The sequence below is a fragment of the Nannospalax galili genome, unplaced genomic scaffold (genome assembly GCF_000622305.1).
Source record: "Nannospalax galili isolate Female #2095 unplaced genomic scaffold, S.galili_v1.0 scaffold116, whole genome shotgun sequence".
NCBI lineage: Eukaryota > Metazoa > Chordata > Mammalia > Rodentia > Spalacidae > Nannospalax > Nannospalax galili.
Window position 1 is genome coordinate 1,595,752 of NW_008340206.1, and position 23,736 is coordinate 1,619,487.

Genomic DNA, 23,736 nt, shown 5'->3' on the forward strand with positions numbered 1-23,736 from the left:
GTAATTTTAGATTAGCGCATTTCTGTGAAATGATGAAGTTACAACCGATTGTCATAAAAATTTCCTAAAATTATATAAAATTGTGTTTCTGAAAAGAGGATTTCATTTTCATATACAGTTTCTCAAAACATGCAGTCATTCTTGGGTTCATATTTTTTTATGAAAAGCACCCAGTTTCTGGCCTTGAATTCACCATCTCTCTGAGGAGACTTCAGGAATTATCATGGCTTTTTCTATTAGCGACTGATTGACTTTTACAGAAGTGGAAAGAATGTGTAAATAGATCGTGTACAGTGACAAAAATGTAAGTTCTTAACATATGATACATTGTACTAGAGACTTTATAAAATGTAGCCCCTTCCTATCAATTTTATTGTTGTTGTTTTGTTTTGTTGCTTGTTTGAGACAGAGTCTCATGCAGCCTAGACTTTCCCAAAACTCACTATGTAGCTGAGGATTGTCTTTGGACCCTGTTCTTCCTGCCTCTACGTCCTAAGTGATGCAGTTTGAGTCACTGTGCCCAACTTAAAATGTAGAAACTTCTACTCCTAAGGTGCATCACGTACTGTACAGGGAGTTCTCTGAGACTACAAAGATCAAGAGTATGTTTAAGAAACAGTAGTTCATGTTTCTCTTGGCAAGAACAGAATCATGTGCATAAGGCAGAGGGAAAAATGACAATGTATTAATGGAACAAACAAAGGAAATAGACAGGAAGGTGAAGGGGAGGAAGGAAAACACAGACATGTGGGTGAGGCTTGAGGCAAGGGGAGCCGCTGTTTAGGAAGCCTGGCGGTGTACAATGAACTGAAATATATGATTAGTTACTTCCTTTAGTCTTTAGTTCCTAAGTTCTAACAGAAAAATAGACCTGTAGTCATACATGAAGGATTTAAGACTAAGATTCCAGTCAGTAAGTCACTAGTCTTACAATTTTTAATGTGTATGTGAATATTTATGCACATTATATTTCTACAAATATGAGAGCATACAATATTCTGTGTATCCCATTTTTAGTGTCTTTCGATATTACCAAAAAAATCTCTCTCTCTTTAAAACATAGCTTCATCATCAAATTAACTCTATTTCTTTTCTTTTAACAGCTCAAGCATCTTTATACTTTATCAATGGTCTTTGAGCTATTTTTCATTTTTGTACATCTATATATATGTATAGAAGTATGCACATGTAATTCTACAAATGTGTGTATATGTATATATAAGTATATGTATAGAGGTATGCACATGTAATTCTACACATGTGTGTATATGTATATATATGTGTATGTATAGAGGTATGCACATGTAATTCTACAAATGTGTGTCTATGTATATATATATATGTATATGTATAGATGTACGCACATGTAATTCTACACATGTGTGTATAGGTATACACATACTGAGTTAGCTGCTATTTCCCAAAGTTATCTGTGAGAAAATTCTAGAAGGCAAAGAGAAGCCACTGAGATAAAAGTTCTCTCTCCTCCCTAATTTTCCTACTTAGCTTTTCAAAATTGACATCTTCGTGAACAGAATCAGCTAGTTCTCCAAAGCGGACACCGACATTGTTATTCTCCAAGCACAATACTAAAATTAGCACTCCTTCGCTACTCTTCCTTGACGCGTTTTGTGTCTGACGAGCTGGGACAGCTGTCTGGCTGTTTGCTGTGTGTGTGGTGCCTTCTGTGTAAGGGTCTCCCTCAGGGCCTATGTCCAGTTTTTGGTTGTCTGGCAGAAGGAATTATTTGGTGAAGTCATTTTCTAATTAGTTTGTAAAAAATATAACTCTACAGAAATATGTCTGGTATAACTTGTAGTTATTATCTCTCCAAATTGGCCTTTGTCTTTTAATGGCTTTTCGTAGATTTGGTTTGTGCTGTGCTCATACATAGGCTACATCTGAATGGTGTTTATCTTTCTGAAATGTTCTGAGTCACCTGGAATTTTACTTTTGAGAGCTTAACTAATTGAAAACTTAGTCTTATTTCCCCTTTGTGCTCTTCTATAGACCCAACTGTATCCATATCTTATCTCAGTCCTAAGTTAAGACTCCCATGTCAGATGCTGCCTCTTCAGTCAAGAATCTCATTTCCCATCCTCAAATGGGATTTTACTTGAAAAACTCTTGTCTGGTGCTAAGTGCCTTTCGGGTCCAGATGTCTGCCTCTCCAAATTCACATCCTGAAGACAGGGGGAATTATGTTTGCTTGTTTAATTTTCTTCTGTGTTCTGGCCATATGGATTGAGTTTGAACAAACTTAGGGTACGCTGGTGCCCTGCTGTAGGTGTTTGTTTTAATCCTGTGCTTTCATTCAGGTATGTGTCTGCAAAGGGATGTTTTAATTGCCTTGAATCTAAGACAGTAACTGCCAGATTTTAAATAGTAAATACAGTTATTTTTCCATATACATTGGAGATTGATTTCAAGGCCATTGTAGATATAAATATCTGCAGAAGTTAATAGCCCTTATCTAAAATGGTGTAGAATTTCAGTATCATCTACATACATCTTCCATACACTTAAAATCAACCATAAATAATTAGTAATTTGTAATGGATGATAAAGTACTGCACAGTCATTTGACCACAATGTTTAGGGACAACGACAAGAAAGAATTGTCTGGATATCTCAGTAAAGATAATTTTTTAAAAATTTATCATTTTTATTTTATATGTATGTATGTATTGCCTGCATGTAGGTAAGTGCACCTGTGTCATACTGTGGAGGACAGAAGAGGCTGTCAGATCCCCTGGAACTGGAGTTATGGACAGTTGTTAGCTGTCATGTGGGTGCGGGGATTCGAACCCAGGTCTTCTGCATGAACAGTGTTCTTAACACCTGTGTTATCTCTCCAGCCCCCTAAAGATAAAAATTTAAAAAAATATTTTAAACCATGGTTGGTTGAATCTCCCATTGTAGGTCTGAGAAATACAGACAGCAGATTGTACCTATATAAAATAAGCTTATGAGAGTATAAAAAGGAGGTTAAATTGCCCATATTCCACATAGAGGGACAAAGCCTTTAATTGAGATGTAATCTAGGAAGAGGCTGGTTTTAGAATAGAGCAAGCCTTGTGATGTTTGTTTGGAGGAGTTTTGATGCTATAGATATTACAGTGATGAGTGAAAAGATAAACAGAAGCTATCTGTTTAGCAATCAAGCTCAGGCTTGGAGAACTGTTTGAACTACCTGAACAGCGTGTGGAACATAACACTCCGGAGACACTTCGTCTTCTCCTTCATTTCGTTCATTTTGCTCTTGGCCTTTCTTTGTTTGTTTGTTCATTTTTGAGACATGGTCTCTCTGTGACCCCAGTTGGCCTGTAACTCACTAGGTAGACCAGACTGGCTTTGATCTCACAAAGAGTCATCGGCCTCCTTGTAAATTGTAAGAAGTTGTTTGTGGATCTGAGATTAACAGCATTGTAAGAAAAAAAAATTCATTCCGGTGGGAATTGGGTGGTATTTTGTCGCATGTCATATATTCTTGTATAATACTGTGATGCACTTTTGGAGCCTTTAAAGCTGTATCTTAAAAGTCTTGTCTCTTCTGAAGGCTCTCTGCTACTGATAATATCAACAGTTTGGAGGAGAGTATGATAGAAAATTCCTGGTCCCTTTGAAACTTGGTTGCCTGCAGGCCAATTGGAGGTCTGTAGTGTTTAGTTAGGCATCTAGGTGGTTAGTAATGACTGTTAAGGTGCTTCCTTCGGTATAGAGGATGGACAGTACACACATGGTTTACACAGTCAAATCTTTAGATGGCTCTTTTCCAAGACAACACTGTGGAGCTGGAGAGATGGCTCAATGGTTAAGAGCACCAGCTGTTCTTGCAGAAGACCCAGGTTCAATTCCCAGAACCCACATGGCTGCTAACAACCATCTGTAACCCTAGTTTCAGGGAATACACCTCCTTCTTCTGTCCTCCATGGGCACTGCAGGTACACTTATGCACATGTAGGAATAACACTCAAACACAAAAAATAAAAATAATCACTAACATCCTTTTCAGATATTATTATATGTAGTTTGTTGTATTAATGGCTGGAGAGAGATAAAGAGAAATTTTGAGTTTCATCGAACATGGTGGAAGTTTTCAGGGTTTTTTGTGGTTGCTCAGTAGAGTTGGAGCTGCAGACAGACAACTGTGTACAGAACCTGCAGCTGCCACTGACCTTAACAAAATCTGCACTTGTGTGGGCATCTTCTGTGGAAAGTGGGAGATAATTGTGGGTGATCAGAGGAACTAAACGCTACCAGTCTGTGCTGTCTTTACTGCCACTGAACACTTGCTGGTGAGACCATACTGACTCTGGTTGAACCCACCAACTTGAATTTTACTGAAACATCCTATCATTAGTATATTTGATAGATTGGAATGATGCAGGCCACCCAAAACCCCAAAAAACACCAAAGAAAAGCAGAATGTTTCTATGCAAAGCTATTCAATATTGCTCTGTCAAAGGTACAGGAAATCATACCAGCCTACTTTGGGAGAACTTTCTCTGTACTGTGTTCTCGCTGGATGCCTAATTTCTTTTAACTACTTTCAGTGTCGGGCAACACAATCAGCTAAGAATTATCAGAGAGCTGTTAACACTTCTGGTAGTACTGATTATGGCCGCCACAAAAGTGTAATGCCAGAAGAAATGCGCAGAGTTTTGATTTAGGAAGGATCACTTTTGATCCTACAGTGCTTACAGTTAAGATTAGCTAGCTGTGGTGGCACAGGCCTTTAATCCCAGCACTCAGGAGGCAGAGGCAAGGCCAGCTTGGTCTACATAGTGAGTTCACGCAAGCTGGGGCTACAGGGAGACCTTGTCTCAAAAAGACACACACACACACACACACACACACAAAAAAAAACTTCATTGCCGAGTTCTGTCACCAGCATAGGATATGAACAAGACAACTGGACATTTTCATGTGGCTTGTGTGTGAGCTAAGCACACCCTCCTATCCGTGCCTCAGGCCAGTGTTGAGACTGAGCATTTCCACAAGGATACCAACTTCCGTGTTTCGTTAATACACACTTAATTTGAAGCTTTGGATCCTGACCTGCTCTCTGGCACTCTGGAAGGTGTGGTGCAAGGCTTTGAGATGCCAAATGGTACGATTGCCTCCGTAGGACCTCTCCATACCCAAAAGATTCAGAATATTCTGCATGAATTTTTCAGTGGACAAGACCTGAATTAGAGCATCAAGCCTGATGAAACTGCTGCTTCTGGTGCAGTGGGCCAGATGTCCATGTTCCCTGCTGACCAGTCTGAAACTGGTCCAGATCTTCTGCTGTTGAATAACACTTCTCTTTCCCTTGGCGTTGAAACTGCTGGCAGAATCAAGACCTTCTTCATCAAGTGCCATTCCCACCAAACACCCAATGCCTTCACTTCCTGCTCTGACCACCTGTTCAGTTGTACAAAACTAGGGATTATATAACCGAAGGCATCCTGCTCTGCAAGAACTCACAGCAGTATCTCCAGAGCCTCATGACATCCCTCAGATGTAAGTATGTCAGTGTTTTATATTACGCCAATAGAGGCTTCACAGTCTTCACAGTGAGAATTCCACTAGGTCTGGGCACAGCAATCAGAACAGAAAGGGAAACAGTCATGCAAAGACCTGTTCCTCCCAGGCCAACGGCAGTTCATGAGTAGGGCCCACCAGCTCCTCCACAAGGGCAACTTTGCTGTATCCCTCAAAGACGTGCTGGATCCCTGATTGCTGATTCCTGGAGCTAGCTGGAAGAATAGCCCACAACAACAGGGATATGTACATCTTCCTGTGCCAAGTGCGGCTGGCCATCCTCAAGGATGAGGAGCTGTTCGGTAAAGTCACCACCATGCAGAGTCGAATCCAACATAGACTATGCTGCTGTCCAAGGTGGATGAGGGCCACAAGTCCAAGAGCAATAAATGACTTCACACCACACACCTGAAGCTGAAATTATACCAGGGGCATCATCAAGGTCTCTATTCTAGATAAAATGCAGGAAAAGAGAACAGGATTATCCCCACAAATAACCTGGGCCTTGTGAGCAAGGAAAACATGGAACACATATCCAGGCAGCTGAGAAGTTCAAGGCCGAAGGTGGAACAGAAGAACAAAGTGTCATCCCAGAACTGACTAGAGGCAAGAACAATGATCAAGATAAACAGAAGACTCTTGAAGTGTGATGAAATCATCAATGGGCTGGAAAGACTCGGACTGTGAGGAGGAGGAATGTGAATACCAGCAAGGCACAGCTGGAGAATGTCTGCAACCCACTATCGCCAAGCTCTTGAGTACAGGAGGCATACCTGGAAAAGAGACAGATGGCCTGAACAGGGGGAGTGCCTCCCTCTGGTGATGCTTCCTCAGGGTGAACCCCTAGAGAAGATAAAAATGACTCGGGCATTGTTCAACACTGTCGACACCTGGAGGACCCAAATTAGCAATTCAACTGCAGTGTTTAAACTGAGCTATGACAAAAAATTATTGGGCATCCTAAACACTTGATTCCAGATCACATGCACAGGAAAATGAAATGATATTTCTCTTTATAAGCTTTGTATTCTATGTGAGAAATGAAGTTGCTTACTTAAATTTTCAATACTAACACCACTGGAAGAGAGAAATTACATTTTTATGTAAAAATAAGGTAAGTTAGGAAGCATGCAGGTGCCCTGTGACTCAGAAGTAAAATAAAAGCATAGTAACAATGATACCTAGACAGAATACTCAAGAGGGATGTAATCTAACGGAGAGTAACTGAGTGTACCCGAACCAGGCGCCTCACCTTTGCGAGTGTCTTTCAGCAGGAACAATCTTGAGCATCTATCTAAAAAGATTTGTTTTTATTATTTTATTCATTTGTGGGTATGTGTCTGTGTGTGTCTGTGTGTGTGTGTGTATGTCTGTCTCTATGTCTCTGTGTCTCTGTGTCTGAGTGTGTATGTGTGTGTGTGTATGTGTGTGTGTAAGACTGTGTCTCTGTGTCTCTGTATCTGAATGTCTGTGTGAGTGAATGTCATGTGTGTGCAGGTGCCTGTGGAAGGCAGAGTTAGGTACTGGGAATTACAGGAAGTTATGAGTTTCCTGCTGTTGGTCCTGAGAACTGAACTCAGATCCTGTACAAAAGCAGCAAGCACTCTTATCCACCGAATGTCCTCACAAGTTCCTTGAATACATTTTTTTTTTTATATTATGGCATCTGAATCTAGACCATAATAGCCGGATCACTTAGTATATTCAAGTACTAAGACATGGCAGATTTTCTTTAAGAAATTGTGCTGCGATTCAAATTAGACAGACATATAAAGTTTCTGAGTTTATAAACCAATATGCCTGTTGGTTTTTTAGGCATCTGTGATCTATGAATAATTATATTTTTCTACAAAATTTGTGTTATTCTTTTTACATGCTCACTAAAAGGGATCAAATTTACCAAGTGCAGAGTAAAATGGTATTTTAATAGCTTTAGATTTTCCTTTGGAGAAAGAGCTCTTTTCAGAAAAATATGCTGCATTGTCATGAACAATGAGAAGACAGAAGATGATATTTCAGTAACTTCCTTTAAAAATGCAGTAGTCCTTCTTAGCCACTGAGACGCATCCCATGAACCCCATGGGGGCCCAGAAGTGTGGATATTACTGATATATAGACATTTATATCATGCATATAGAGTTCTCTGTGTACATACACATAAAATAAAGTAGAATTTATAAGTTAACCATGGCAAGAGATTAACAACAATAAATTATAATAATGCAGTGCCAAAGAATTGTTAATATTACAGTCATAAAAACAAAAGTTCAAAAATAAAAGCAAATTTCCTATCAGGCCATGACAGTGTGAAGCTTCACCCATATATCTTATATGACTATCTGGAACTTACTCTCCAGTGACACATGAACACCTTACACGAATGGCCAACCTCAAGGTAAACAACTTATGTTTTAAAATTTACTACTCTAAAAGATAGAAAGATGTCCACCTGCCCACCCAGATATGAACTCCACACAACTGTCTCAATTGATAAGACCAAGAGATTTCCCCTTTACCACCTATACAAGGACTTCTGTTCCTTCCCAGTCACAAAAATCTTCTTTATGAGAATTCACCTGTTGCCTTTTTACAGTATATTTCAGTAAATTCTCTCTTCTGATGGTTTTTGTAAATTCTTTGTCATCATCACACCTCCACACACCATTTCACATGGCAAGTATTCTTGGGCTTTGGAGCCGTTATATAAATAATGCAAGAATTGCTTGAACACAAGCCCAGTGATAGTACCCACCATTGATCTGATACAAAGAGAAACAAAGTCACTAAAGCAGAGGACATCTGGACAAAGAGATATCTTACATTCTGGGCCTATTCGAGATAAACATTGTGCAGATTCATAGGACTACTGGGAGTGGTATTACTTTAAAACTTAGGAATTGATTATCTCTAAAATTGTCATTTTAATAACTTCAGAATGCAGTTGACCATGTATGAAGGCAACCACTTTTATGGTTTCTAGTGAAACTGCAGAGCAGGGGCAGTGCTGTCAACATGTGGCCACTGAGAAATAAGCCACTCTGTTTGTGCAGAGGTACACTTAAGGATTGCCATGCTAGTTTACATTGATTTTCCTTTTTGTTCTGAAATAATTTTAGAATTTAAAAGCAAAAAAAAATGTATACAGTGGGTTTTCCATACAGGTTTCCCTAAAGATATAATATCTGTTAAATTATTAGGATATATTCAACAAAACTAAGAGATGAACTTTGTATTTTAGTACTATATAGACTGTAGAATGTTTAGAGTTCAGTTACTTCCCACTAGTATATTAATTATATTTTGTTATTTATTTATTGAAATAACTTTTTTATTGATTCTTTGGCAGTTTTGTATAATGTATTTTGATCATATGCAAACACTTCCTTATCTCTTCCTAGATGCACACCAATTCCCTATCTCCCCACTTCCTGGCTTCTGTATATATTTGTAAGACCTATTGATTCTAATTTGTGTTTCTGAAATACTCTTGGGTAAGGGTTCATCCCAACCTGCTTGGTCAACCCAGCAGTTGTCACACCCCTAAAGAAAACTGACACTCTATCTCCAAGCTGCTGTCAATTGATATCAATTTCCAATGGTTCCTCCACCAGGGCTGGGGCTTCCTGCCCAAGTCCTCCCTTCATGATGGGGTTTTGTCTGGATTTGGGCTTGCATAGGTCTTGTGCATGCTGTCACAAGCAATGTGGGTTCATATGTGCAACTGGCTTGTTGTATCCAGAAAACACCTTTTCCCTTATAGTTATCCACACGTCTTGTTCTTAGTGCTTTGTGCCTCTTCTTCCTAGATGCTCTCTCTGAGACTTTGGGGGAGTGGTGTGATATAGATGTCCCATTTGGGATTAGACCACTTGGGAGTTTACCCCTGGAGAAAAATGATTCTTCCTCTCCCAGCAGTCAGTAACTGCCTGAAGCCCTTCATCTTCAAGGAATGACCTTGTGTAATTTTACCATGCGTATTGTCAGCTGGTGTTGTCTTTATGTAGATCTTCTTTATCCAACCATATTGTTAAGACTTCATGAATGCAGCCTCCCTGTCTCCTCTGGAAGATGCTACCTAGCAGCAGGCACCCTGGTCTTCTGGTTCTTACATCTCTCTGTTCCTTCCCTTAGCCGTAGGTATACGGGTTGCAGTTTAGATATATCACATGGTGTTGGATACCCTTGCAGTCACTTATTCTCTACATTTTGATCAGTTGTGGTTCTCTATAGTCATGTCTATCTACTCAAAAATGAAGCTTCATTGATGAGGGACAAGAGCTACATTTATCTGTAGGTTTGACAATAAATTTTTAGAAGACAGAAGTGAGTAGAAAAGGACTTTCTGAATAGGACTCAATTGGATCGATAAGTATAAGGCAGCAACTGACAAGTGTGACCTCTTTAAATGAAAAAGTTTCTTACAGCAAAGAAAACAATCAACTAAGTACAGAGAAAGTTCACAGGGTGGGAGAGAATCTTTGCCAGATATACACCTAATAGACTATTAATATCCAGTATATATAAAGAACTAGAAAAAAAAAGAACAGAATTCTCCAAAGAAGAAATAAATGGGTAAGAAATACTTTTAAAAGTGTTCAATAGCCTTAGTAATAGGGAAAATATACATTAAAACTATTTTGAGATTCCATCGTACCAGTTAGAATGGCTAAGAAAACACAAACAAAAACCCCTTATAGCTAATGTTGGTAAGGAAGTAGGGAAACAGAGTAAAGTAACTCACTTTCACTGCTAGTGGAATTGAAAACTGGTGCAGCCATGAGGGAAATCAGTGTGGAGAATGCTCAAAAAAGTAACAGTAGATCAACCATAAGAGTTAACTATCATGCTCCTTGGCATATACTCAAAGGATTAAATACCGTACTGCAGACATCCTTGCTTAGTGAAAAATTATAAACAACCTACATGCCCTTCACCTGATGAGTGGGTAATTAAAATGTCCTTATACATAAAGGAATTATATTTAACTGTTAAAAAATTAAATCCCAATATTTGCAAGTAAATGCACAGAACTTGAAAACATATTGAGTAAGGTTCCCTAGGCCCTGAAAGGCAAGTTCTAAACCACATATTCCTTCTTCCTTTAGAAGTGGGTATTTAACTTTCATAACTACAGAAGCCAGAAGTAGAACAGGCAACGGGGGGCAGGGGGCAGAGAGGACAGTGGGACAGAGGCTCTATGAAGAGGGAAATGTGAAAATATGGGGTAAGTTTAACTGTGGAAGGACAAAGGAAGGTAATACAGAGGGAGAAGGCTGAAGGAGACAGAGAAAACGCCAAATTACTTTGAGACATTGTTGTGTTTTTGAAAAAGATAAGGAAAATGTATTTTATAAGCTTTATATATGTAAGGTACAATTCAAATGGAGTGACACCACATAAAGTGTTAATACTTTTCCCAAGATCAGTAGCCTAACAAAAATCCAGTCCCCAGCATGGAAAACCTTGAACTGTTGGTCAGGATGGTCCAAGAGACTCCAAAAATAACACAGGCTCTTGCCATTGTGTTTGGTTAACTCCCAAAGCTTGAAGGTAAGATCATATTGCTGAAGACACCACAAGGTTCAGAACCAGAACTTGGAGGAAACTGCCATGGAGGCCTCCTCCCTAAAGACTAGCTCTTAGTCCTTTGCAAGCTGCCAATGGAGAAAAGCACTCAATAATCCTACACAGTTCTAAGTCTACAAATTACAATGACCAGCCAAGCAAGAGATCCCTAATGGTGCAGATGTCTAATTGGACTTAAGGCTCACTGAACTGGAAGGAAATCATGCTCACTCCTGCAAACCTGGACAAATACTAGGGCCAGAGAAGTCATAGGCCCTAGAGGAGAACTATCAGTAATATCATTTTTTTTCTGCTCAAAAAACACAATTCAGTCTCATTTTTGCCTTGCATATAGATTCGAATATTTACAGGTTTTATACCTGACTTCAGTAATCTATGATTATTACATTTATATAGACCTTTACTAATAGTTCAGTCTTAAATCAATAGAAATATTTGCATACAAATAGATGCATAATTTATGGACAAGCAAATGTCATAGGTATTTGTAATTATATACTGCATTTTTCAAAACATTATTTATCAAGAAAAGCATTGTGGGCCTGGAGGGATAACTCAAAGGCTAAGCGCATTGACTGATCTCACAGAAGACCTGTGATCAGTTTCCAGCACCCACACGGCAGCTAACAACTGTTTGTAACTCCAGTTCCAGGGGATCCAACACCCTCTTCTGGCCTCCACGGCCATTGCATGAATGTGATACATTTACGTACATGCAGGCAAAGGACTCTTACACATAAAACTTTAAAACTGAATCCTTTTAAAAAATAAAATTATTGTGAGAAATAATGAAAAATAATATTCTTATAAACTACTGGGAAAAAGCTATCTAGTTCCAACTATTCATTTAATGGATTCATACATTATATAAAGTTATATTCATTAAAAAGCATTAAAAAAACTGAGGGAAAAATGTGTATAGAAATAGTAGCCAAATAACTATTTTTTAAATTATACCGACTTTGATGGGATACTATAAAGTTTTTCACAATTTAATTTTTTTAAAAATATTTACTAGAACCAGGTGTGGTGGCACAGGCCTTTAATCCCAGCACTTGGGAGGCCGAGGCAGGTGGATCTCTGTGAGTTCGAGGCCAGCCTGGTCTACATAGCGAGTTCCAGGTCAGCTGGGACTACAGGGAGACCCTGTCTCAAAAAGACCAAAAAAAATATTTACTAGAATTAACTTTTAATTTATATTCCATGCATCTCTCTTTGAGTCTTTTCAAGCAGATATGGTGGTGCAGGGCTCTGTGCAGTACCTGCCTGAGCACTGGTGATTATGCTATAGATGATCATGATCACCATTATGATCAAACACAGTTGTTTTATACTGTAGTGCAGTGATGGGTAGATGTGTGCTGATGGAAGCAGGGAGGCTTATTTATAAGCTAACTGGTCTCCAGGTCTTGGAATTCTGTCTCCCCTTTGAATTTCTCTTCCATTCCTGTGCTCAGACTAACCCAATACCTCCTCTCCACTTGTGCCCAATTTACTGTAAACTGGGGCATGAAATTAAGATATAAACTTATGTGCAAAGTTAAAGGGAGGAGGCTCTGAGTCACAGCCTCTAATGAGTGTTTATCTAGAAATTCTTGGCAGAGTTTTTCTGTCTTGCTTATGCTTATTTATCGAATCACTCAAAAATTTATATATTGTTTGCTCAAACAGAATTGAAAGACAAGAGTCTTCCTCCCATAATGATAACCCAGGGAAAAATGTAATTTAAATTCTTGTAACCCTAAATATTAAAAAAATCCAGGCAATTAGTAATAGTTTTCTTATGGACATTTCTCTTGAGTTTTAAATAAGAGGAACTGATGTGCACAAATGTAAAATTTCTAGTACAAATTTAAGATGCAAAGTAACCAGTATCCTGTACAAAGACCATTATTATTTTCTTGGATGGTTGGGATTCATGTAGAAGTTGGAAGTCATTTTACAAAGAGAACAAGACACATGAGGTAGCAGCCCAGGAGTACCTTGATACAGATCATGTGGATGCAGTGATTTTGAAGAATTATCTAGACGTAAACAGCTCTATCAGAAAGGAGTGTGAAAGCTGGTTGTCCTATAAGATTTTTTAAACACTTCGAAGAAATTTGAAACGTAGCATTTCATATATTAATATCATAGCATCCAAATCCAAACAATATATAAATTCAATTATATAGCCACAATATGACCATCACACTGAATAAACTTAACAATCATCTCCAAATACTGTTAGACATTCAATCTGTACCCAGTTTCTCCATTTGAGTTTGCAAATGAAATGTCACTACTTTTGATGAAAAGAAAATGTATTTGAATATTTGAGATTATACTTTTCATTTAGAGGAGCTGTACATTTGTACTTCATCAATCCAATTACGCTGGTTGAGACATGGGGATAAGAATAATATTTACTTCACACTATTAATGTTTAAATCAGTTAATTTTTTCCAAAAAATACTTTACAGAGTGGTATATGTAAAATATGAAAAAAATGTTACTTTAAAATGTTACTTTTAGTGAACTAAGTATCCTACTGAATTAATAGTTAACCTCCTTTGGCACCAGTTTCTTAGGCCTATAAAGTTTTATAATAAAAATGAGAAAATTTTGTTACTGTAGTCCCCACTAATGTTGCAAGCACTGTGTGGGTACATGAGGAAACCAGCAGCTCACTAAAGGTAATATATTTATGAATTTTATTTAGAGGTCATACATACAAATTTCAAAATGAGCTTCACTTTTTAATTGCTTGATATCATTAAAATTATTGTAGAATGGTGTTCTTAGTGAATTCCCAGGGATCTGTTTGAAATTAAAACTTAGAGTGTTCAAAATATCAGTACCTAGACCTTTATTTTTAAAAAATATTTCATTTTTTAAATTTCATGTGTATGAGTGTATTGCCTGCATGTATGTGAGTGCACCCGTGTCATGCAATGCTGCGGAGGTCAGAAGAGGCTTTCGGATTCTCCTGGAACTGGAGTTAAGGATGGTTAGTAGTCGCCATGTCGGTGCTGGGAATCAAACCCAGGTCCTCTGCAAGAGCAGTCAGTGCTCTTAACCCCTGAGCCATCTCTCTGGTCCCCAGACCTTTCTTATTCATTGTTGTAACTTTTTGTATGTATGCATATGTGCACATTCTCATGCATATGCACTTTCATGTGGAGATCAGAGATTAACCTCAAGTGCTGTTTCTCAGGCGCTATACACTTTCCTCATTTTAATTTTATTGACACCGTGTCTGACTTGTCTGGAACTCATTGATAAGATTAGACTGGCTATTCAGCAAGCCGCAGATATTGACCCATCTCTCTTCCCAAGCACTGCAATGACAGGCACACAGCACTGGGTTCATTGTCTACGTGTGCTGTGAGGATTGAATTCAAGTCTTTGTTTTTGAGGTGAATATTTTACTGAGCTTTTTCTCAAATTGGTTGAGTTCTGGCTAGTAGCATTTTGAATCTTCCAAATTCTCCCCAAATTGCCTATAATATGACATGTATGCTTTTAATATATTGAAAACACAGCCATTTCCAAAATGCTTCTAGGCTTATTTTAAGCACACATAAATGCTAATGTTAAATTTGAAAAATTCAAAAGGCAGAATCACGGATTATCCTTTTACAACCATTTTTCAATATGCATGTACACTGTTCATTTACTTTGAAAGCTTATTTTCTTCTTACAGCTAAATTATGTCTTTATTTTTATTTTATTTATTATTTTTGTTTTATGTGTGCTTGTATTGCCTATATGTATGTAAGGGCACTTGTGTCATGCAATGCCCATGGAGGTCAGAAGAGGGTATCAGATCCTTGGAACTGGAGTTACAGATCCATCACTGAGGAAATTCAGGGAAGGAGCTCAAGACAGGAACCTGAAGGCAGGAACTGAAGTAGAGACCATGGAGGAAAGATGCTTACTGGCTTGCTCCCCTGTCTTGTCCATCTGCCCACCTTGTACAGCCCATGCCTGCCTGCCCAGGGATGTCACTGACCATAGTCAGCTGGGCCCTTTTGTATTAATTACCACTTACAAAAACACCTCAGAGATATGGCCATAAAAAATCCCTCAGCTGAGTTTTCCTTTTCCAAAGTGTCTCTAGGTTGTGTCTAGTAGATAAATACTAACCAGCACAGTGTGAGTGTTGGCAAGTATGTGCCGTGGAGCAGATGTGAAGGTCAGAGGACATTAGGGGTCGATTTTCTCCTTCTGCCATGGTATCGGGGTATTGAAACCAGGTTGTAAAGCTTGTGTGGCAAGTGCTTTTCCTGCTAAGACACTTTTCCATACCTGAAGGTTTATAAAACCTTAAAATTTGAATGTTCTGTTCTACCTACCCATTCACTGGAGGGATAAGAACCAATCAGGAATTCTCTATGGTTCATAAAAATTTTAAAAATAACTGTGAATTATTTATTAATTAAATCCTGTTTCTAAGTTTGAAGGTAAAAGAAATTATCAAACTATATGATATACCTAAGAATCAAATGTCTATGAAAAAATACAGCTAAGGAAAGCAGACAATACAGTGGAAACTGAGAATTGCTGATAAAGATATGGGAAATTAAATATCACATATTCTCCTAGCTTTCTGAATAATATGTCGAGTGATTTTCCTTCCTGAGATGTACATCTTAGAGGTGTCCGATGCAAAATATATGCTTTGCATTGAGTTCTTTTGAGAATGGGATGATTATAACAGCCTTGAATTTCTATAGTCTTCTTTGCTTACAGAACTCAGCTACTCAGCTCTATTTCAGCTCTTGCCTTGGCTCTGTGAGGTGGGGCAAGTGATTAATTCAGATAACCTTTTGCCCAGCACTGTGGGAAAACTTTTAGGTCCATTTAGATCTTTACTGTCTGTTGATAGTAAGTGCCGGTCACTAATGGCGTTTGTGCATCTCTTACTATTGTCCCTTCCCATAAAACTCACATCTAAGTTTATCATCACTCAATAAATTGCAGTTTGGGATGGTTAAGTTCCTTTCTACATAACCCATACTTGTAAGAATTTAAAATTGGATGATGGGCTGTATGACAATTTCTGCAGTTTTCCTTTTGTGCAACAGTTTATAGTTTTAACAACTTTCATGGTTTTAAAATTTTTATACATTTATATCTGCCATTGTATGTCTGTGTTAATGCATACATATGTATGTGTGGAGGCCAGCAGAGGGTGTCAGATACCTCCAAGTAGAGTTACAGGCATTTTTGTGACATCTGGCTTGTTATATGAGTATTGAAATCCCAACCATAGGCCTCATGATTGTGCAGCAAGTACCTTTAGCTGATAAGGCATCCATCCCTTATCTTTCTGAAGAAAAATAACCATCATTTATCCATCCACATTTCACATAGTAATAATGAGAATAATGAAGTTAAAAATGCAGATTAAAGTAAGTTGAATAAAGATCAGCTGTGCTAGGAGTCTTAGAGGAATCGCAAAGACTAGAGTGTGAGACAAAAGGGGACGAGAGCATCAGGACATGGTTTAGAAATCCTCATGGGGACAGCAGCTTGGCATTTGTGCTGTGCACAAAGAAAGTACAAGATCAGTGCTGTGTTGTTGGACGCATATTCACTTTTAGGTCTTTTTTTCTTCATTATTGGAATTTGAATCCAGAGTCATATACATACTGGGCTAGAATCCCACAACTGAGTTGTATCTCCAGACTAAAATTTTATTTTAGTCTCAAAACAGGCTCTCACTAAGTTGGCCAGGTTGGCTTTAAACTTATTTTACTGTCCAGAAAGAACATAAACTTTGAATCCTCATACCTCAGCCACCCAAGTGGCTGTGATTATAGACCTGTGCCACCAGATCAGGCTAGCTCTTGAATAGTTCTGTTAACAACCACAAAAATAAAGCTATTCATGATAAATTAGGTCCCTGCTTTTGAGCAACTTGTATTCTATGGAAGGGTCTAAGAAATCAATAAAAAATTATATTAAGTTGTCATTATTAAAGATGTTTCTTTTTTCAAGTAATTTTTTCTTGCTAACTATACTTTTGTGTTCACAAACAATTAGACTACAAATACAAATGAAGATCTAGAGGAAGCCCGAGAATGTGTTCTACATTCTTGTACAAAATGAATTATATACAACTGGAGAATGAAGTATCGTATACTGCTTGAACTGCACCTAGACATATGATTAAGCTTTGACCACCAGAGCTCAGAGAAGAGGAGAAGATAGGAAAAATAAGCAATGGGCTGTGTCTCAATATATTTACTTACAATAACAAATGGTTTAGTATAGCTAGAGGGTATGGTGTGTTACAGGAGGCAAGATGAAATGTGATTTAAAAAGCAGTAGAGAGATGACTCAGCAGTTAACAGCACTGATTGCTCTGGCAGAGGACCAGGATTTGATTACCAGCACCTATATGATAGCTAAAAATCATCTGTAATTCCAGTTCTAGGGTAGCTGATGCCCTCTTCTGACCTCCTTGGGCATTGTGTGACATGGGTGCATTTACATACATACAGGCAATACTCTTACACAAAAATTGAAAATAATAAATAAAATTTAAAGAAAAAACAGATAAAAGCTTACAGAGTTTTTCATGACACACCAAGTCTACATCTAAATATGTACTCAAAAGTTGTGTGTACCGAAGTAAAAGTCTAAGGCTATTCACTTCTCATAACACTCAACAGTATAATAATTCTAAAAGCATCATTTAGAGAAAAAATAATTGGTATATATTTGTGCAATAGAATGATGGCTACATAAGCAATGGAGAGGTGAATGTCAACAGCAGCTCTAAAGTTTCATGTCAAATATATAAACACTGAACATACAAAGGCTCATGTTCAATGATTCCATATTTGTTTGTGTATGGTTTTAGAATGCAGACAATGATTACTTTCAGGAGATGGGTCTTAGATGAAAACAGTTGAGGGTTTATATGGTGCCAGTGATCTGTTGGCTTTGATTTTGGTGCTAGATACTTGGATATCCTCCAATCATTAAGCATAGCTTAACCTGTAAAATTATGGTTTGAATTTTTTCTATTTTCTATTCTTATGAAATAAATGATCATATTTTAGAGATTTTATTTTATGTTTGTTACAGAGATATAGATGGAAACTTTTAGTTGAAGAAGGGTAAAATTTCATCAAATTTAGTAAGACAGAATCAAGCCTTGAGATGAAGGAGGAAATCAATGCCAGAAATTACATAGTTAGATATGGGGATTCATAGAATGAGCTGGACAGAATCTGACATGAAAGATTCATCCCTGACAGAATAGCATAAATAAAGAAATGGAAGGTTATTTTTCCATGAGATTTGTAGGCTGGGTGAAAAACTACAATGTCATTAAGAAACATGAAATCAAAGGCATAAATATTTTGGCTACATTTGCTTTTCCTTAATCTATGACTAGGTGTTTCTAGACAAGTGGAAATTACTCAGCATGGTATAGGAACTAGAGGTCAGAGAGGAAGAGACTTCAGATGGAGAAGCAGATTGAAGTAACCTCCCATTCATTGGAGAATCCTTGCGTTTCACAGGGATAGTCATAAACAAATGTTGCTAAGAAGCATGTGGATAATTTGACATACTGTGGACCGTACTTACTCATGTTTATTGGTGTGATGCTAAAACAAGAATTCTTTACCAGACTTTATGCTTTGAATCCTGTGTTAACCATTGACTGTCATTAGAATCTTTAGTAAATTGTTTAACCCTTCGGAGTTACTAATTTCCTCATATATAAATTGAGATAAAGATAACAGTTACCTCATATGGCTTCTATGAAGACTGAATTTCAAATATTTAAATATGCCTAGTGAGAATTTTTAAATAAATATTAAATGAGTTTGTTGTCTTTGGTGTCAAGTTCCAAAATCAGTGGAAAATCAGTTTTCAGGAGATGACTCTTAGATGAAAACAGTTGAAGTTACATACAAAATATAACCTGGAATTGATCCGCAAAGCTGCTTGTATCAGAATTCTGTTTAATGGATATGGAACCTGGACTTATAACTCCCTGGTTATGTATGACAGATATTCTATAGCCTTATTTGCCACAAGAGTCATACTTGTTTCTTTTCTTATCTTACATAAAATAATTCAATATAGACATTTTGTCTAGAATCACTAACAACAAGTATTCCCTTGAGTTTTATTTTGAAATTTTCTCAGTGACCAAGAATTGATTGATGGCATTTAATAAATTATTCATAGACCCACTTCAACCCTTCAGTAAAGGTGTCACTTAGTAAATTAATGTTTCATTGTTGTTGCTCTCCTGTGGAAAAAAGGAGTAAAATCCTCTAGAACTTTTAATTTAACAAACTATTGCCCAACTTTCGACCCCTATCTTGTCATACTGAAATGTCTGTTGATTGTAATTCACCATGTTCATCGGGGTGTTATTAAGAAAATTGAATGCAACTGATGAGCTTCCCATCTGTGACAAGAGCAGTCCACTGCTAGAAAATATTCAAGTAGATTCCCTTCATGGTGCAGTTAACAGTAGTAATTATTGTCATTTTGTATCTGGGAAAGCTTAGATAAGAGTGTTAAAGGCTTCCTTAAGGTCATATGGAGAAATCCATGACATTCCCAAAAATAGACCTTGGGATGTACTTAACAAGATCACTTCCTGATTAGGGTCACTTTGTTAGGACATTAGGAATGCATTTCTATAATGTCCCATTATATACTTCAGCATTATCTGTTATAAAAGCATCACCTCTCTGATGTAGAATGAAAAAGCAGCCTCAGTGGAATGCATCCATAGTTGTTATTGTTAGAATGTTTAAACATTTTTATGCATATAGAAAGAATAAGATGACAATACTCAAGATGGAGAAAACCCATTCCTATTTAAGAGCTACATTAATGACTTGGTAGATAACAAATTTCTTCGCAGGCTTACATTGCGTTTGATTTCAGAAGTAGTGAGCGGTATCTTCGTTTATGTACATTGCCATATGCCAACAGGAGTAAAAGTCGCTCGTCTTTTAACACCCCACATAGGATACTGAGAGAGAGGGGAGGGGAGAGGAGGAGAAGAGAAATAAGAACTATTTTCTGTTGTTAAGGAAGAAAACTTGTATAGCTCATTAATTTAAAATCTAGCTTTGGAGACTAGAGAGATGGCTCAGCAGTTAAGAGACTGTACTTTCTTGCAGAAGACCCAATTTCAGTTCCCATCACCCAAGTCAGGTGGCTAACAGTCCAAATGTTACTCCTGCTTGAGGGGCCCTGACGTCTCTGGCCCTGTGGGCACTGACACGCCCAGGCCCCTACAGATATACACATAATTAAGAAAAAAAATTAATAGAGTGTAGGCCTCATGCATCTTAATCTTCTCCTTCAAAGAAAATTAAATAAATAAAATGAAAAATGTAAGTGCTAAAAATATGAATATATTTTGATCAAGGTTCATTTATTGGTCATTTAATACGTGCCATGCTTATGGTAAGGAATTTAAAGAAAACTTGAAAACAGATAGCCTTATAAATTTTGTATTAGAAGTAAGACAAGGTTAATCCTGAGAGTTTTACAGATAACTATATTATGTAGATCCTCAATTTGACTTAAAATAATTAAATATTAAGTTAGAGACAGTATATATTAATTCTTTGATTTTTATCATTTCCTTTTACAATTTTAATATATTTATTCCATATATTTAAACTTTTTGCTGTCATATAGTATTGCCACAGTAAGATGTATTTTCACCATTTCAAACCTAATATCCAAAGTATTACTGTTTTTTCTGAGATTTCTTCTTTCCCATTTGTAGGTGCCCTGTACACAAGCAACTAGAAATAAAAAGATATTGTAGGAACAACATATTGTATATGGATAGTCTAATAAGAAAAGCCAAACTATGTGTTTGTCCTTTTCAAAACACTTGCTTTCAGACCTAAATACTACTTTAGAAAATAAATTAAATTCTCTCTGTGTGTGTGTGTGTGTGTGTGTGTGTGTGTGTATTTGTGTCTGTGTTTGTGTGTATGTGAGTATGTGTGTGTGTGCATGCTAGGACTGGACTAGACCCACCTGTTTATCAGTATAACTGCATGCAGGGCCTCATGAATTTTTGGGACTTCAAAGTATCAAATCAATTTTATTTTTGACAAAAGTAATAGATTTCAGGTGCTAAGATTGTGAATATTGTGGTATTTGTAATGTAGATGGTTTTCTTCCAAACCCCCATATCATATTGAAAATGAAAGATGCAATTTACATGCTGTGCAAATGTTACTTAGTCACAGAGTGCTATCCTGCCAAAGCAGATGAAGTTTACTATGCAGAGAGAACAGCACCCCAGGACCTGCTGTGCTAATTAAGGAAGTTGCATTCTTAAATCCTTCCTCGAACACTTTCTCTCCCACGACACTATGTAGACAAATATAGACCACATTATTTGCATTAACAAAATATACATACCACCTTATGAGTTTATATATGTATATGTACTATATAAAATATATACTTATTGTTTGCTAATGTATATACAGTTCTTATTTACATATGCATTTACTTAAGGATCTGTCTGCCTATATTTAAATATATACATACATGGACAGAAGAGAGAGTGTCATTTCAATTTGAATTCTGCTATATTTCATCTTTTAAAATATACTTAGGATCATTAAAAGTATATGAAACAGATACAGTATTCTAACACACATTAGTTTGCTAAATTTGAATTCATTTTTAATCTTAAAATGTATTAGAAATTTGCAACATATCAGATCACATTATGTAGCAGATTTAAAATATCAGACTCTGTAGTCTACATTTTTCTAATCTCAAATGTGTAGTTTCAGAGAAAATATTTAAAATTCAACATTTATATTTTCCATTTGAATGAAAACTGAAATTTTTGATTGGATGACATTATTTGTAGAGGTGTCTGTGAATTAAATGAGAACATTTTTATAAATGGCCTGTGACAACCCCTTTATAAAATGCTTCTTATGTCGAGGAACAATTTTAAATCGAATTCTCACACATTTTAGGCGAAGATGACTCAGCTGCCCGAGGCGGAAAAGGAAAAGATTGCTCAGCAAGTGGCTGATTTCAAGAAAGTGAAGGGCAGGCTGGATGCAGAGATTGAGATATGGGACGACACGAGCAATGACATCATCGTTCTCGCCAAGAAGATGTGCATGATCATGATGGAGATGACGGACTTCACCAGGTAATCGCGTGGGAAAGGACTGCTGATGACGCGATGTTTGCGCATGATGCTCTATCCCTGAAACAAATTCCTCACGGTGGCTGGTCCCACAATCTAGTGGCAATGGCAGCGTAATAGTACAGTCTTAGAAAGTTATAGGCGTATAATTCCGGAGTTTTGGTAAGCAGATATAGCACAGTTTCTCATGAAAATATCACATTATACCTTCTCACCAATACATTCTGCCTAAATCTTCCCAGTGCATCACATTAACCTGCTACTCATGCTCAGAAAGAGATAATGGAGGTATGTGCACCACTGGAGATCTTGACTGGCGATCGCTGCATGATTTCAGTCATAGTGACTTGCAGTGTCTTTGGGATTTGTGACCTATGGGGTTCCTGAGATTGCAAACTGCTGTTTGAAACTGCAGTGACTTTTCCTTTCTTTTTTGTAACACTCCAACTGTCATTTATTGAGTGTTAAATAACTGCCTAATACTGTTGTGAACTCTGCACAAAAATTTCTATTAGACGTCATGTTTTTTCATTTTTAAAAATATTTTATTGAGTTTTTTGGCATTTCATATAGTAGCTCTTAATCATATTTAGAATCCCTCTCCCATCTGTGCCGCTGCTTAACCCCCCCACCACACACACACCATGCGCCCGATTTCATGCATTCTGTCATATATGTTATGTCCTTTCTGGTCAACCATTTGTACCCAGATGTCCTCTGGTGCACATTAGTCCACTGGGGGCTAGTCAGCCTATCTAGAGTCTCTCCTTTAAAGAAAATCTAATACATCCCTGAACATCCTTAACTAGTGAAGCTTCCTCACACAACAAAGTTGGATGCACACAGAAGGTCTCAAAAAGCTGTGTTTTAGATGAGGAGAGATTGCAGTGTGTCCCTGGATAGGACTTCTATATTAAACCTCCCCACCCACTGCTCAGGGACCATTGTGGAAGAGGGAGCAGAAAGATTGTAAGAGCTAAGTTTCGTGCACGAACATAAGATAACAAAGGCTTTCAGGCCACTGGGAACTTGTTCTTATGAACTTAGAGCAATGGAGACAGCATGCAGAAGACCCATGCCGACTCAATCAGACAAAGACCCAGAATGGAACAGAGGAAATGGGCAGCAGGCCCCAACCCTAGCCAGATTACATCTGGGTGAGGGAGAGTGGATAATCTTTAAGGGTGAAACTACAGTGAATTTGTGGTATCGATGAAGGAATTGCACATTGTATGTCTATTCCATAGCTAACTCGAATGTCTAGAAATGTTCTAGGACCTTCTGGAAGTCCTGGAAGCCCTGATTCCCTTTCTCTAAAAAGTCACCTATACACATATTCTGAAAACTGGAACGCCTTCAGTGCCCTCATCACTAGTCAGTATGGAGGGACTCAGGTCCAGTGCTCTCCACACCACCTAGTTCTACTTGGGCCTAACCGCCTGCACCACATC

The 23,736-nt window shown here is 37.6% G+C and overlaps 1 protein-coding gene across 1 annotated transcript in view; it reads left to right on the top strand.

Moving 5' to 3' along the window:
• Ctnna3 (catenin alpha 3) overlaps nt 1-23,736 on the top strand; it is a 1,668,564-nt gene that overhangs the window by 1,536,746 nt on the left and 108,082 nt on the right. Inside the window, exon 15 of the mRNA XM_008835377.2 lies at nt 22,107-22,288. Coding sequence (XP_008833599.1) covers nt 22,107-22,288 — 182 coding nt within the window. The remainder of the gene's footprint in view (nt 1-22,106; nt 22,289-23,736) is intronic.